Source organism: Abramis brama (assembly GCF_963993115.1).
Source record: "Abramis brama genome assembly, chromosome: 1".
NCBI classification, from domain to species: Eukaryota; Metazoa; Chordata; class Actinopteri; order Cypriniformes; family Leuciscidae; genus Abramis; species Abramis brama.
Genome location: NC_139963.1, coordinates 78,374,591 through 78,389,015, shown reverse-complemented (window position 1 = coordinate 78,389,015; position 14,425 = coordinate 78,374,591). Strand labels below are relative to the sequence as shown.

The 14,425-nt window shown below is 39.7% G+C and overlaps 1 protein-coding gene across 1 annotated transcript in view; it reads left to right on the top strand.

Moving 5' to 3' along the window:
- LOC311082403 (uncharacterized protein) overlaps positions 1-8,033 on the top strand; it is a gene marked incomplete at its 3' end in the record, with an annotated part of 65,994 nt that extends 57,961 nt beyond the window's left edge. Inside the window, exons 3-4 of the mRNA XM_084113215.1 lie at positions 1,494-2,459; positions 7,786-8,033. Coding sequence (XP_083969341.1) covers positions 1,499-2,459; positions 7,786-8,033 — 1,209 coding nt within the window. The 5' untranslated portion in view covers positions 1,494-1,498. The remainder of the gene's footprint in view (positions 1-1,493; positions 2,460-7,785) is intronic.
- Between the last annotated feature and the right edge of the window lie 6,392 nt (positions 8,034-14,425).

Genomic DNA, 14,425 nt, shown 5'->3' with positions numbered 1-14,425 from the left:
GGACACCTGCTGTTGTTTTCCGGTCTCTTCCTTTAAAAAGGGCCTTATGACGAATGACTGCGGGAGGGGCGCGGCTGCATTTCGGACTTTGTTTTGTTTGCGTTCTGTTTATGTTTTGCATCCAACATTACTACAGCCCATTACACTTCATGCATTCACTTAACTTTACACCACTGATTCCTGACAGTCTCATGTTTCTTCATTCTTTTTCTGTATAGTTTTCTTTTGTTAATAAATTTCGTATATTTTTTTGGCACTTCTGCGTGTGTCCCCGTCTTTGTTGCGTCCTTTTGAGCCATGGGGCGTAACAATTATGCTAAAATACACTTTCCTCAACTATATTTAAGTTCCCAATGAAGAGCCAACCCTCAACTTTTAAAATTCCCAGTTTATTCCCGTTTATTCCCATAAATTCCTGTTAATTCCCTTAAATTCCCATTAATTACCATGGAAAGTTTCCATCTTTGAAAATTCCCAGAATTTTGCAACCCTAGGTGTAAGCCATCGGCACGGAAAAGCCTAGGACGCTCCCAAAACAGATTCCAATTATTTACAAAGAGCAGTTTCTGCTCATTGCACCATGACATTAACCATTCATTTAGCGCGAATAATCTACTAAACTTTTCATGTCCTAGTCGGTACGTGGGAAGCGGTCCTGACACAATGATCGTTATTTCAGGCGATGTGCTGCGTACCGTATCGATCAGATTCCTGAAGTCTTTCTTCAGAACCTCTGTCTGGCGCAGCCTGATGTCGTTCACTCCCGCGTACAGGACCACAGTTCCGACGCGCTCGTCAATGTTCAGAATCTCGGGAACGATGTTGAGAAACGCACGGAGTAGACGAGGTCGGAGTCAGCGGATTAGTAACGTTAATCACTGATTTGTGTGCATCGGCGCGTGATGTTTCAAGAGCTAACCACCGGTCTATCAGCTCGGCCTGTCTCACTAAAAGGTTGTGGATCTGTTTCTCAACAGCTTCCAGCTCAGACTGCAATGCGTGCAGCTCAAATGTGTCCTCACCTGCACCAAGAGGTAGACTACTTACATCTGATATTTTCGCCATGTTTGTTTGTAAGTGAGTGTGGAGAAGACGCGTTCAGCCGTGATCCACGGACGTAACCTATGAGTATCCGGCGTTGGATCACTAATAGGCTTGAGACGCGTCTGCTCAACAGTCCGCGTTGTAACTATGAGGTTTGAGCAGCAGTGCTTCTCAGTGAGGAAAAGTAGAAAATGTTTGTTGTAAGTGAGTTTAAATGAAAAATCAAGAATTATAAATCAAATCGATAGAGCTCCAAAGACAACAACACGTTCAGACGCGACGCATCAATTGACGCGACGCATCAAAATATCATAATATTTTATAGCTCTTGTCTACATTCTACCATTACATCAGGACTCACTCCCATGTCCTTTCACTTTATATTTCTCTCGGTTAATTATTTTGATGTACTGAAAATTTAATTTCATATTTTTTTTCTTTCATGTCAGACCTGATGGAAGTGAAGGAGGAGAGTGAAGAACTGAGTGAAGTGAAGGAGGAGAGTGAAGAACTGAGTAAAGTGAAGGAGGAGAGTGAAGAACTGAGTGAAGTGAAGGAGGAGACTGAAGAACTGAGTGAAGTGAAGGAGGAGACTGAAGAACTGAGTGAAGTGAAGGTGGAGAGTGAAGAACTGATGGAAGTGAAGGAGGAGAGTGAAGAACTGAGTGAAGTAAAGGAGGAGAGTGAAGAACTGAGTAAAGTGAAGGAGCAGAGTGAAGAACTGAAGGAAGTGGAGGAGGAGAGTGAAGAACTGAGTGAAGTAAAGGAGGAGAGTGAAGAACTGAGTGAAGTGAAGGAGGAGAGTGAAGAACTGACATTTTGTGAATGTGAGAAGACTTTTACTACAGCAAACAGTTTAAAACTGCACCAGAGAATCCACACTGGAGAAAAACCTTACAAGTGTTCACACTGTTACAAGAGATTCAGTCTGTTAGGAAATCGGAAAACACATGAGAGGATCCACACTGGAGAACAACCTTACAAGTGTTCACACTGTGACAAGAGATTCAGTCAGCCAGTACATCTGAAAACACATGAGAGGATCCACACTGGAGAACAACCTTACAAGTGTTTACACTGTGACAAGAGATTCAGTCTGTTAGGAAATCTGACAACACATGAGAGGATCCACACTGGAGAACAACCTTACAAGTGTTCACACTGCGACAAGAGATTCTGTCTGTTAGGAAATCTGAAAACACATGAGATGATTCACACTGGAGAACAACCTTACAAGTGTTCACACTGTGACAAGAGATTCAGTCAGTCATCATCTCTGAAAACACATGAGAAGATACACACTAGAGAACAACCTTACAAGTGTTTACACTGTGACAAGAGATTTAGTCAGACATCAACTCTGAAAACACATGAGAGGATCCACACTGGAGAAAAACCTTACAAGTGTTCACACTGTGACAAGAGATTCAGTCATTCAGCAAATCTGAAAACACATGAGAAGATCCACACTGGAGAGAAGCCGCACATGTGTGATCAGTGCGGGTCGAGTTTCTCTATTAAAAGTCGCTTGAGTCTACACATGAAGATCCATGCAGTGGAGAAACCACTTAAGCGCAGTCTGAGATCACGGTAAGTAGTTTATTTTCATGTGCTGAGCAACAAAGTCTCTTCTTTGAAGTTAGCCACACATCACCCTATAGCCAAATCTCTCCTCTCCACCTTTAGCCGGTGTGTGGTGTGCCGGTTGTTGATGTCTATTAACTTGTGTTCAACCAACAGTAATGTCTATTTTGTCTATTTCTGTATTATTAACTGGCCGGAAGTTTGAGATTGCAATAGACGTGAAGGACTGTAATGCGTTAAGAGCTCACTCAAGTACTGCGGAGCTAAACCATTTAGTGCTTTGTAAGTAATCAGCAATATTTGAAAATTGATGTGATGTTTAATAGGCAGCCAGTGCAGTGTTGAAAGAACCGGGCTAATATGGTCATACTTCCTGGTTCTGGTAAGAACTCGAGCTGCTGCGTTTTAGACCAGCTGTAGTTTGTTTATTAAGCATGCAGTGCAACCACACAGTAGAGCATTACAATAATCTAGCCTTGAGGTCATGAACGCATTAACTAATTCAGTCCCTCCAGGATTTCACGATTTTTTTGTGTGATTTTTGCGATCAAAATGACTGATTTTGTGGTGGTGTAGCAAATTAGCTCTATGAAATATGAATAGGCCTAATCAATAATAACTGGTTATAATTGATTATGAACATTTGGATCAGTTAATATAATTAACTTACTGTCATAAGTTAATATTACAATCAATTAGCCTGTTTGTCCCGTGAACAATCAGCATTAATTGTTTATTAACTCTAAGAAATGTACATTTCCGGGGCATGGGAAATGTCTTTCTTAATTTACAGTACTACTAAGAGCAGTAGCAAAATCTAAATGATGAGCTTGAGACACGGACAACTTTACTTGTGACATAAACAAGATTTTATTAAATACCTTTTGACTAGTAACCAAAAGTCCAAATCATAGTCTTTGCTGCACCAATTTAACTGATATAAATTCTAGTGTAGAACATTGCATAGAAACTGTGTCTATTCCACGTTTAGTGAGATCAAATAATACATTTTCTGCAGGATCTAGGAAAAATCTAATTGTTATTAAAACAGAAAATGTTCCTATTAGTAAACAAAAACAATTTCTAAAGTTAGGTCTTCTAAACATTAGATCACTCACATCTAAGGCAGTTATTGAAAATGAAATAGTCACAGATAATAGCTTCGATGTACTTTGCCTTACTGAAACCTGGCTTAAACCAAATGATTATTTCGGTCTAAATGAGTCTACCCCAGCAGGATACTCCTATAAGCATGAGCCCTGTCTGATTGGCCGTGGCGTTTAAACGAAGTTTATTTCGTTTGAAGTACTTGTACTAAATGTTACGCTCTTAGATGTTAGAAAAACTTCCCTATTATCTCTAGCCTTGGCTACCGTATATAGACCGCCTGGGCCTTACGCTGATTTCCTAAAAGAGTTTGCAGATTTTCTCTCAGACCTATTAGTCAATGTCGATAAAGCATTAATTGTTGGAGATTTTAACATACACGTAGATAATCCAAATGATGCGTTAGGGGCTGCGTTTACAGATTTATTAAACTTGGGGTCAAGCAAAACGTTACCGGACCAACTCATCGTTTTAATCATACACTCGATTTAATTATATCACATGGAACCGATCCAACCGATATAGATATCATTCCACAAAGTGATGATGTCACTGACCATTACATGGTAACTTGCATATTACGTACTGCTGTAATATGTCATGCTGCGCCGCGTTATCGATCAGGCAGAACAATCCTTCCATCCACCATAGATCATTTTTCAAATTGCTTATCTGATCTGTCTCAGCTGCTCAGTGAACCCAAACATACAGATGAACTAGAGGAATTAACTAGCACTATGAGCACCATTCTCTCTGGAACATTGGATATTGTTGCACCCATTAGATTAAAAAAGGTCAGAGAGAAAAGTAAAGCACCATGGTACAACAATACTACGCATGTTCTAAAGAGAGAAACCCGTAATTTAGAGCGTAAATGGAAACAAACTAGTTTAGAGGTCTTTAGAATTGCATGGAAAGACAGTATGTCATGTTATAAAAAGGCCCTAAAAGCGGCCAGGGCTGAGCACCTCCGCAAACTAATAGAAAACAACCAAAACAATCCTAGGTTTTTATTTAACACCGTGGCTAGACTAACAAATAAACAGATGTCACCTGAACAAAATATTCCGTTACAGTTTAGTAGTAATGATTTCATGAAGTTCTTCACTGAGAAAATAGAAAATATCAGAACCACAATTGTAAACGTTCAATCCTCAATCGCGCCTTACAATTCAGCCTCAATTATCACGACGCAAGAACAATTACAGTGCTTTACAACTATAGAACAAAAAGAGTTAAACGTATCCCTTCATCTAAAACAACAACATGTTTATTAGATCCTATACCAACTAAACTACTGAAAGAAGTGTTACCTATAGTGGAAGAGCCTCTCCTCAATATTATTAACTCATCTTTATCTTTAGGTCATGTTTCAAGAACATTTAAACTGGTAGTTATAACACCTCTCATTAAGAAACCACAATTAGACCCGCATAATCTAGCAAATTATAGACCCATTTCAAGTCTTCCTTTTATGTCTAAAATACTAGAAAAAGTGGTGTCCGCTCAACTGGGCTCTTTCTTGCAAGAAAATGACATCTATGAAAAGTTTTATTCAGGATTCAGGCCTCACCATAGCACTGAAACTGTGCTCGTTAAAATTACAAATGATTTACTTCTAGCATTTGACCAAGGCTGTATCTCAATACTAGTTTTACTTGATTTTAGTGCTGCGTTCGATACTATAGATCACACGATACTCTTAGATCGACTACAAAATTATACTGGTGTTCAAGGACAAGCATTAAGCTGGTTTAGATCGTATTTATCTGACCGCTACCATTTTGTCTATTTAAATGGAGAAAAATCGATCATAACTCCAGTAAACTATGGAGTGCCGCAGGGATCTGTGTTAGGCCCTCTATTATTCTCAATATATATGATGCCACTTGGAAATATTATAAGGAAACATGGAATTAGTTTCTATTGTTATGCTGATGACACTCAAATCTATATTTCATCACGGCCAGATGAAAACGCTAAATTATCCAAATTGACAGAGTGTGTTAAAGATATAAAAGATTGGATGACGCGCAATTTTCTTTTATTAAATCCAGACAAGACAGAGGTACTAATCATCGGTTTAAAAAAACGCCCACAAAACCTCTCACACTACAACTTTAACATAGTAGGATGTCCTGTTACTTTATCCTCTACAGTAAAAGACCTGGGTGTTATACTAGACTGCAACCTGTCTTTTGAAAATCATATTTCATATGTTACAAGAACAGCCTTTTTCCACCTTAGAAACATTGCTAAGCTACATAACATGCTATCAGTTTCTGATGCAGAAAAATTAGTTCATGCATTCAAGACCCTGAGACTAGATTACTGTAATGCTTTATTAGCCAGTTGTCCTGCATCCTCAATAAACAAGCTACAGTTAGTCCAAAATGCCGCCGCTAGAGTTCTTACTAGATCAAGAAAATATGATCATATAACACCAATTTTATCATCACTACATTGGTTACCTATAAAGTTCCGTATTAATTACAAGGTATTGCTACTGACTTATACAGCCCTAAACGGCTTAGCTCCAGTCTATTTAACGGATCTTCTATTGCCCTATAATCCATTGCGCTCTTTAAGATCACTAGATTCGAGGCATTTGGTCATACCTAGGATATCCAGATCCACCCAAGGAGGGAGAGCATTTTCACATTTAGCTCCAAAACTCTGGAATAGTCTTTCTGATACTGTTCGTTGCTCAGACTCGCTCTCACAGTTTAAAACTAGATTAAAGACGCATCTCTTCAGCCAGGCATTCATATAATACTTTTAATCTTACAGTTAAATCCGACCTCTAGTTCATAAACGCCAGAGGAGAACTGGCCCCCGACTGAGCCTGGGTTCTCCCAAGGTTTTTTTTTCTCCATTAGGTCACCTGGTGGAGTTTTTCGATTCCTTGCCACTGTTGCCTTTGGCTTGCTCAGTTGGGGATATTTGGGATATTTAATTTAACTAATCAATCAACAATACTATTGATCAGCATTACCAAACGTGGACGTTTTCCACTAGAAACAAGCATTGATGTATTATTTTAATTTAATACTGTGAAGCTGCTTTGATACAATCTGTTTTGTGAAAAGCGCTATATAAATAAACTTGACTTGACTTAACTAGTCTAAACACTTAAACTACTCTAACATACACACACATACATGCATACAGTTTACCAAGGGAAAGAGAGCTGAAGCAGAATACAGGAAAGCAAGAAGTTATAGCATTGTTTGAAATTCATCAGATCAACAGCCTAGTTCTAACATGCCCTTCTTTAAAGGGGTAAGGATACTTAATGTATCAAATAATGAGACTAAGTTTGAGCATGCCTCAAGCATGCCTCGCCCATTTGAATTAAACTGTCCTGATGCAATTTGTTGAGGCTCCAGTTGATCTTTGCTGATGTGGTCTTGATGAGAGAGAACCAGTGGTTTCCAGAGTATCTTTGGTGAATGGAAAGACAAGGCCGCAGCCTGGCACAAGCTTGGTGGGTCCTTAGAGGCTTCTAGTTCAGCATCATCTTCACGTCAGCATTTCAGAAAGGGACTAAGCGAGAGCTAAGAGCTGATCAGTGACTTTAAAGCGTGAAGATGGCACAACCTCTGGTTGAGGTTTAAAGCGGTTTACCGCAATACCGCGGGAATTTCTTGCTTTTCAACCGCGGTAAGAAAAAATCCATACCGTCCCAGCCCTAGTCACAAAGTTAGCAGAATGTAATGTAAATTAACAAAACGGGGATGAAGATTGGAGTTTATAGATTTTTTGCCTTTCAGACGAGGTTCATGTTTATAACAGTAATCTTGCGGGGTGGACTCATTTAAAGTAACATAATTGTCTGGTTTTAGCCAGGTTTCTGTCAAACACAGCACATCTAGTGAGACAGCTAGCAGACGGTCGGTTAAGCCAGTATTATTATTGCAAGTGGCTTTAAGATGTTTTTTCTTTCAGTTCATAATCAATTAGTATTCATCTGCAACTTCTACAATCCAGCATAGCAATATTAAAGTTTGAGCTTCATTTCAAGTTTTCTTCTATCACTGTGATTTTCAGATGCTGAAGATGAACAAGATGATCAGGAGTGTCTGAGGATGGCTCTGATCGGGAAGACAGGAAATGGGAAGAGTGCAACAGGAAACAGTATTCTGGGAAGAGATGAGTTTGTCAGTGAATTAAGACTAGATTCAGTCACGACAGTTTGTGAAAAGAGAGTTGGTGAAGTTGATGGTCGACCAGTAACTGTTGTTGATACTCCAGGTCTCTTTGACACGACACTGACGAATGATCAAGCATTAAAATAAATATTGAAATGTATTTCCATGTTGTCACCTGGACCTCATGTGTTCATCATTGTGTTGAGTTTGGGAAGATTTACAAGAGAGGAGATGGACACAGTAGATCTGATAAAGAAGATCTTTAGTCCAAGAGCTGCTCAGTTCAGCAACAAAAGAGTGAGAGACAACAAATGAAGAAGATGATGGCAGATCTTCAAAGAGAGAAAACAACATGGTATAAAATGTAATTATACAGCATGCGGGAGAAATATGATGCCAGAACTAAAGCAGAGGAAATGTATAAGGAGCAGATTTGGGCTCTCAGGGATAAGCTGGAGGAAGAACATGATGGATATGAGTTACTGCAAGAACAGAGTGAATTCCTTCAAGATGAACTAGAGAAGAGAAGAAATTGCTGTAATCTCCTGTGATCAGAGTCCCAAATAACTACTACTGCTTCACATTACTGTTCTACTGACCTACCTGCTAATTAGTTGCCGTAAAGCCTTAAATCTAGCCTTTGGTTGATTGACTTTCAGTGCATATTAATATTCTGTTTGCTTAGGATTCTGATATTCTCTATTTGTATTTTCTCTGATAAAATTATATTGTGTCTGTGTTTGATTTGCCTTGACTGATTTTTGTCATAATTGTCTTTAATTCTCTTTTTGTCAAAATGTTGGGGGAACAAAAGTGTGTGTTGAGTGTGTGTGATGACCTACGCTCATTTGACGTGTGCCAACAACGGTTAGTTGGCTTGCCAGTTTATCCTTGTGAGGGACCTGGAACATATTAGATAATTTAAGTGTTGACTTCTTAACTGTGGATAACTAAAAGATATTGTGAAAGCAGGCATTTACTTCATTTTCTGTTGGTAATTAAAATGTATTGTATAACTTCTTATTAGCTCAGTTCACTTGATTATGGTGATCTGGGAAATGTAGGGAGAGTGTGTTAGAGGTCTTCACGGGTCCAAAAATTCGTGCCCGAACCCGAAAGAGACCCGTACTGTGCTACACCAAACCCACCCGGACCCGTCTATTATTTCAAAAGCTGGACCCGGACCCGTGCAGATCCGAGAAATGCCTAACCGGACCCGTCTATTATTTGAAAGCTGGACCCGAAACCGCCGGGAAGAGACAGACCCGACTGGACCCGATTGTCACATATTCCACCTTAAACTGCTATTACAAGTCAATAAACCTGTTGCAAAAATACAACTTTTTGTCTTACCTAATTTAAGGAGCCAAGGTAGCGTAGTCTCCCTTCCTTGTAACGTTAACGTTACCTGACTGGCTGTGATCATGCATTACAATCCTCCGACAAGAAAGTGATCCATGTTATTCCTCTCGTTATTTCAAGTCCAAGCTTAATCCACTCGTTATTTCAGCTTCAAAATTCCACTTGATGTCACGGTGACGGATGACAAATGCAACTTTGCACATGTAACTTACATTCTGACTCGAGTTAACACACATAAAAATGTTTGTCCTTTTGAACTATAATAACGATTGCTCGTTCAGTGCCATGGCCGCTGACGTTATTTATTTGCTATCATCTCCGTGCTCTCTGCTCTGCATCGAGTCTGAATCTGACCACTAAAACTTTAAGATTAAACAAGACGGTTAATTTATATTGTAAAACCTAAAGCGCGGTTTGGCGGTCCCTCACTGAATCTCTGGTAACTGGTTGCCATAGAAACATGACACGCGCTTGAGACTGCACATGCGCGCTAGCTGGATCAACCTAAAATATGCTTTTTAACGCAATTTATTTTGAGTGTTCTAATTTTACAAGTTGCAAAAAAACACAAGCAGTGTCTAATCACGGCCTGGTTTTCTCCGAGTCTGATCTGATGACTCCGATCGCACGGGTATTACACACAATGTTAAACAGACCCGGGACCCGAAGTAATAGATTCGGACCCGACCCGGACCCGGCTGATCATTTAAAGTATAGACCCGAACCCGCATGGGTCCCAGGTCGGGTCCCGGGTCGACAGGTCTCGGGTTCACTGTGAAGACCTCTAGAGTGTGTTTTTTATTTTTATTTTGTACATATATATTTTCTCCAGTTTCTGGTTAGAGAGGAAGCTCATAGTGGAGCGGCTAAGTGATATAATCGTTCAGTTTATGATACAAGCGTGAAAATTGGCATGAGCAGTCTCCATGGGTCACTTGACAAGAAAATTGTCCGAGCCACTTGAAATTTCAAGATTTTTCAAGATGGCTGACACCTTAGTGGAGCAGTTAAGTGATATAGTGGTTTATTTGGTGATACAAGCATGAAAATTGTCATGAGCAGTCTCTGATGGTCACTAGACAATAAGCCACCCACAGCTACTTGAAATTTCAAGATGGTGGCCATTTTCAAGATGGTGGCCACCACCTTAGTGGAGCAATTAGGCTCATGGCAATTTTCATGCTTGTATCACCAACTAAATGATTTCTTAAGCCTAATTGCTCCACTAAGGTGGTGGCCATCTTGAAAAATGGCCGCCATCTTGAAATTTCAAGTAGCTGTTGGTGGCTTATTGTCAAGTGACCCACAGAGACTGCTCATGCCAATTTTCATGCTTGTATCACCAAATAAACCACGTAGCTGTGTCCCAATGTGAAGTCTGCATCCTCCAAAGGCCGTATTTGAAGGCCGATTGCGTCACAGCGGCGCGACGAAACGTCACAGCGGAGCGACGAAGGATGTCCCAATTCAAAGGCTGCACACTTCGGAGGTCGCATTTGAAGGCCGATTCCGTCACCGCGGCGCTATGAAGGCTGTCCCAATTCAATTCTGCATCCTCCGAAGGCCGTATTCGAAGGCCGGTTGCGTCATCGCGGCGCGACGAAGGCTAAAGCGACGCCAAATGCACCCTTCGTTTCCCCATGAAAGGAAGGATACATAAATGGACACTTAGCGGACTATCCTACCCCATAATTCATCGTGCGCCGGTGACGATAGCATTTTTATTAATAAATAAATAAATAAATGACGGCCGAGAGTTCGCTGGTGGACGGCAAATTCACATTTAAATGTAAGTATTATGTTTTCATTTACTCAAATAGCAACATGACATCATTACTTTGCGTAAACATACACGCCACTTTCAAGTCAAGAGGCGTGTTATCTATACGCATTTTAAGCTATCCGCGTGCATGTCCAAGCCGAAACGAACCGTCATCTTCCGCGTGTATGTGTACGCCGTTAAATGTCAGAGTGATTCCACGTGTATGTCTACGCCATTAAATGTCCGAGCGAAACAAAGCAAAATGTATATCTACATCTGGGGAGCGATATTTTTTTTCCTAGGATGGTAGGGGAAGACTCATAAATGATATTAACCCCAGTGACGGGTAGGTTTAGGGACGGGGTTTGGGTAGTAGGTCATATATATTTATATATACAGTAATGTAACGTTAAGTCAACGGTGTTGATAAACACACTGAAAAGCGATTATGCGTGTTGATAGCACGCCAAAAATGGAAATACGAATTGGCGTGTCATACATACGGCAATTCATGAGATCAGTCTGCAAATAGCTAGTGAAACCTGAGTTAAAAGCCACAAGTTTTTCTTTCTTATAAACTTCACCTTAACTCCTTCTTCACCATTGCGTGGCTTCATTTGTCAGGTGGTCTGAGGCAAAACTTGTGCTAATAGTTTAATAATTGTTTCAGAGAGCAAGGAGCAGACAGCTCAATTTATTATACTGCAATTAAAAAAAAAACTAAATTAATTAAATTAAATTTTATTCTAATATTTGCACTAGTCTGTCTAACTTGTGTAAATAAGAAATATCACTCACCCTATAAAGCCCACAAACATAAGAAAAGCAGTAGATAAGGCAATGGGGTTTCACTTTTATGTGTTTGTAGTGCTGTCATGCAAGCTATGTCTACAAAGGTTTTAACCAAATTTGAGTATTCATGAATATGATTTCTGAATATGAATATGATTTTAAAAATACAAAGTAAGAAAGTTGAGATCACATCTTTTCTGAAATGCATTGTGCTGTTGTTGTTAACAAGCCATGGTTAATTTGCTCTGCCTTAGGATTGCACGTGTCCTGGGACAGGAGAGGGTGTGAGTGGGAAACCCACTGCTGAAACTTGGGCCTGGTTTGTCCTCATGGATGAGATGTTGGGACAGAGGCATTGCACCCTCATTGCCTCAATCCCTGAGGACACACCAGGGCCGAGTTCAGCAGTGTGTGACCAAGAAGAGGAGGAGCCAGGGGCAGCAGCACCACGAAGAAGGCGAGACAGAGAGGACGAGTTTTTGGACTTGATTAGAGAAGACATGGGACTGCAGAGGCGAGGAGAGCACAGGAGAGGATGGACAGGCTGTTTTCTCTTCTTGAAAGATATATATATAGTTTAACTTTTTTTACTTATATTTTTTAAAAGGAAAAAAAAAATGATGCAACTCTAAATGTGTAAATAAAAGAGAATTCATTGCTCTGGACAGTGTTTATTTTTGTAATGACATTCATAATTTCTACATGAAACAAATTCTTCTATAACGTTTTTCCCCCAACTATTTACAACGTACGTTAAACATCTCAAAAATCAACATTAACATTTAAATTTACAGTACATAAAATAAGAAAAAATGATGTAGACTTTTATTCAGCTGAGTGGGAGACCTTGGTGTGCTGCTGGACCGGGATGATCTCCACAATAGAGACCCTGGTAAGGCCTCCTGCTGGTGGGACATCATCTGGGATGGGCTCCACAATAGAGACCCTGGTAAGGCCTCCTGCTGGTGGGACATCATCTGGGATGGGCTCCACAATAGAGACCCTGGTAAGGCCTCCTGCTGGTGGGACATCATCTGGGATGCTCTCCAGAGTGTTTGACTGCATATTTTCACTATCCACTAAGTTGTCTACCAACAGGTTTGCAGGGCTGACTCATGGAATAAATATTGAGATACTTTATTACACTAAAGTACTTTTAATAACCACTAATACCGCATTGGGGAAAAACTACTAGTCATATTTCAAACCTTAGTTAAGCAAAATTATCTTGCATACTCTAATGTACTTAAGGTATCAAGAGTAAAAGTAAAGCCTTGTCAGGGTTTTTATGATGGTTCTGCTTTTATATTACTGCATGTTGCATTTTACTTCTGAATATTTTCAAGGTTGATACATTTAAACTATATACTTTTGTGTAGTTTATTGTAAAACAATGCATCATATTGTAAAATAACATAATTTTGTAGTGTTGCTGTCCTGTGTGGGAAAATCACTTCGAGTATTAACAATGTAGTTCCTTACATACTGTAAGGCCCGATATATTGGTCCAATCTGCCGGTCCGCCAATACACGGGGAAGGTTATCACGTGCTCTGTCCTCACTCATGCAAAGTATTGGTTGGTTAAATTTACAATACATTTAGTTATGTATTTTCTCGTTTATTTCATCTGACTCCATAAATGAAAGGGTTTTAATGATATCTGTGGATCATTAATCATGGGTGAATGTTTGACTATTCCGTTTAACTCTTCAATGAAAATAATATCAAAGTCAGTTAGAATAATCAAATGTAACAATTTATTATGTCAGGTAAATGTATCATGCCAATTCCATAATCAATTCAAAGATAATCGATACAAAACATCAAATGCTCTGGAATAGAGAGAAGATGCAAACCCAACATTAAGAAATACGTGAGGCTGAGAGATCTATATCTCTCAGCCTAACGGACCGATCTCAAGTACAGAAAAGGCCCCGAACTCTCTGCTGCATCTCCTTATATACACAAACCTTTCACAAGGAAACATGTACTAACAAAAGAAATTTGCATGCAGTGGTCGCACCTTCATGGGGGTGGGTGACCATTTGCTTGAGAGACCACCTTCCTTTGTAAGTCAGTTATCCATAAACTCTTAAAACCTTATTACCTTTTATTTTATCTATCTGGATATGAGATATCTGTACCACTCACTTTGAGACATTTCAAATGACACCAAAAACATAACAGTCAATGATAAACATTCACATTAAACCATATTCTTGTGTGAGTTCTTAGTAGTTTGTGGAAGTGAGGTCAAATGGGGGAGGTCAAATGGTAATTAGCCCTTTGTCTCAGACCAGGGCCTCAACCAGTATTTTCAGTCTTACAATACCACCACTGGTTACTTTGAAAATTAAAGTAAATGTAGGCCTATTGTCACTATATTAACAAATTGTTGCTAACTACAGCTCCGTCCCATTTCAAAGGGCGCATCTGAAGCGCTCGGACCGGTCTAGCCTACGGAGGATTGTTCTTGTCGCCTAGCAACAGTGACTGACAGCTGTCGATGAAGAGCGGGAGTAACATTCGCACTGGACTTTTTATATTCAACTGGGTTTTATATTCAAATGGGGTTAAAAACCTGTGTAAATATATTTACCATGGTCCATTTATGTGCATAAT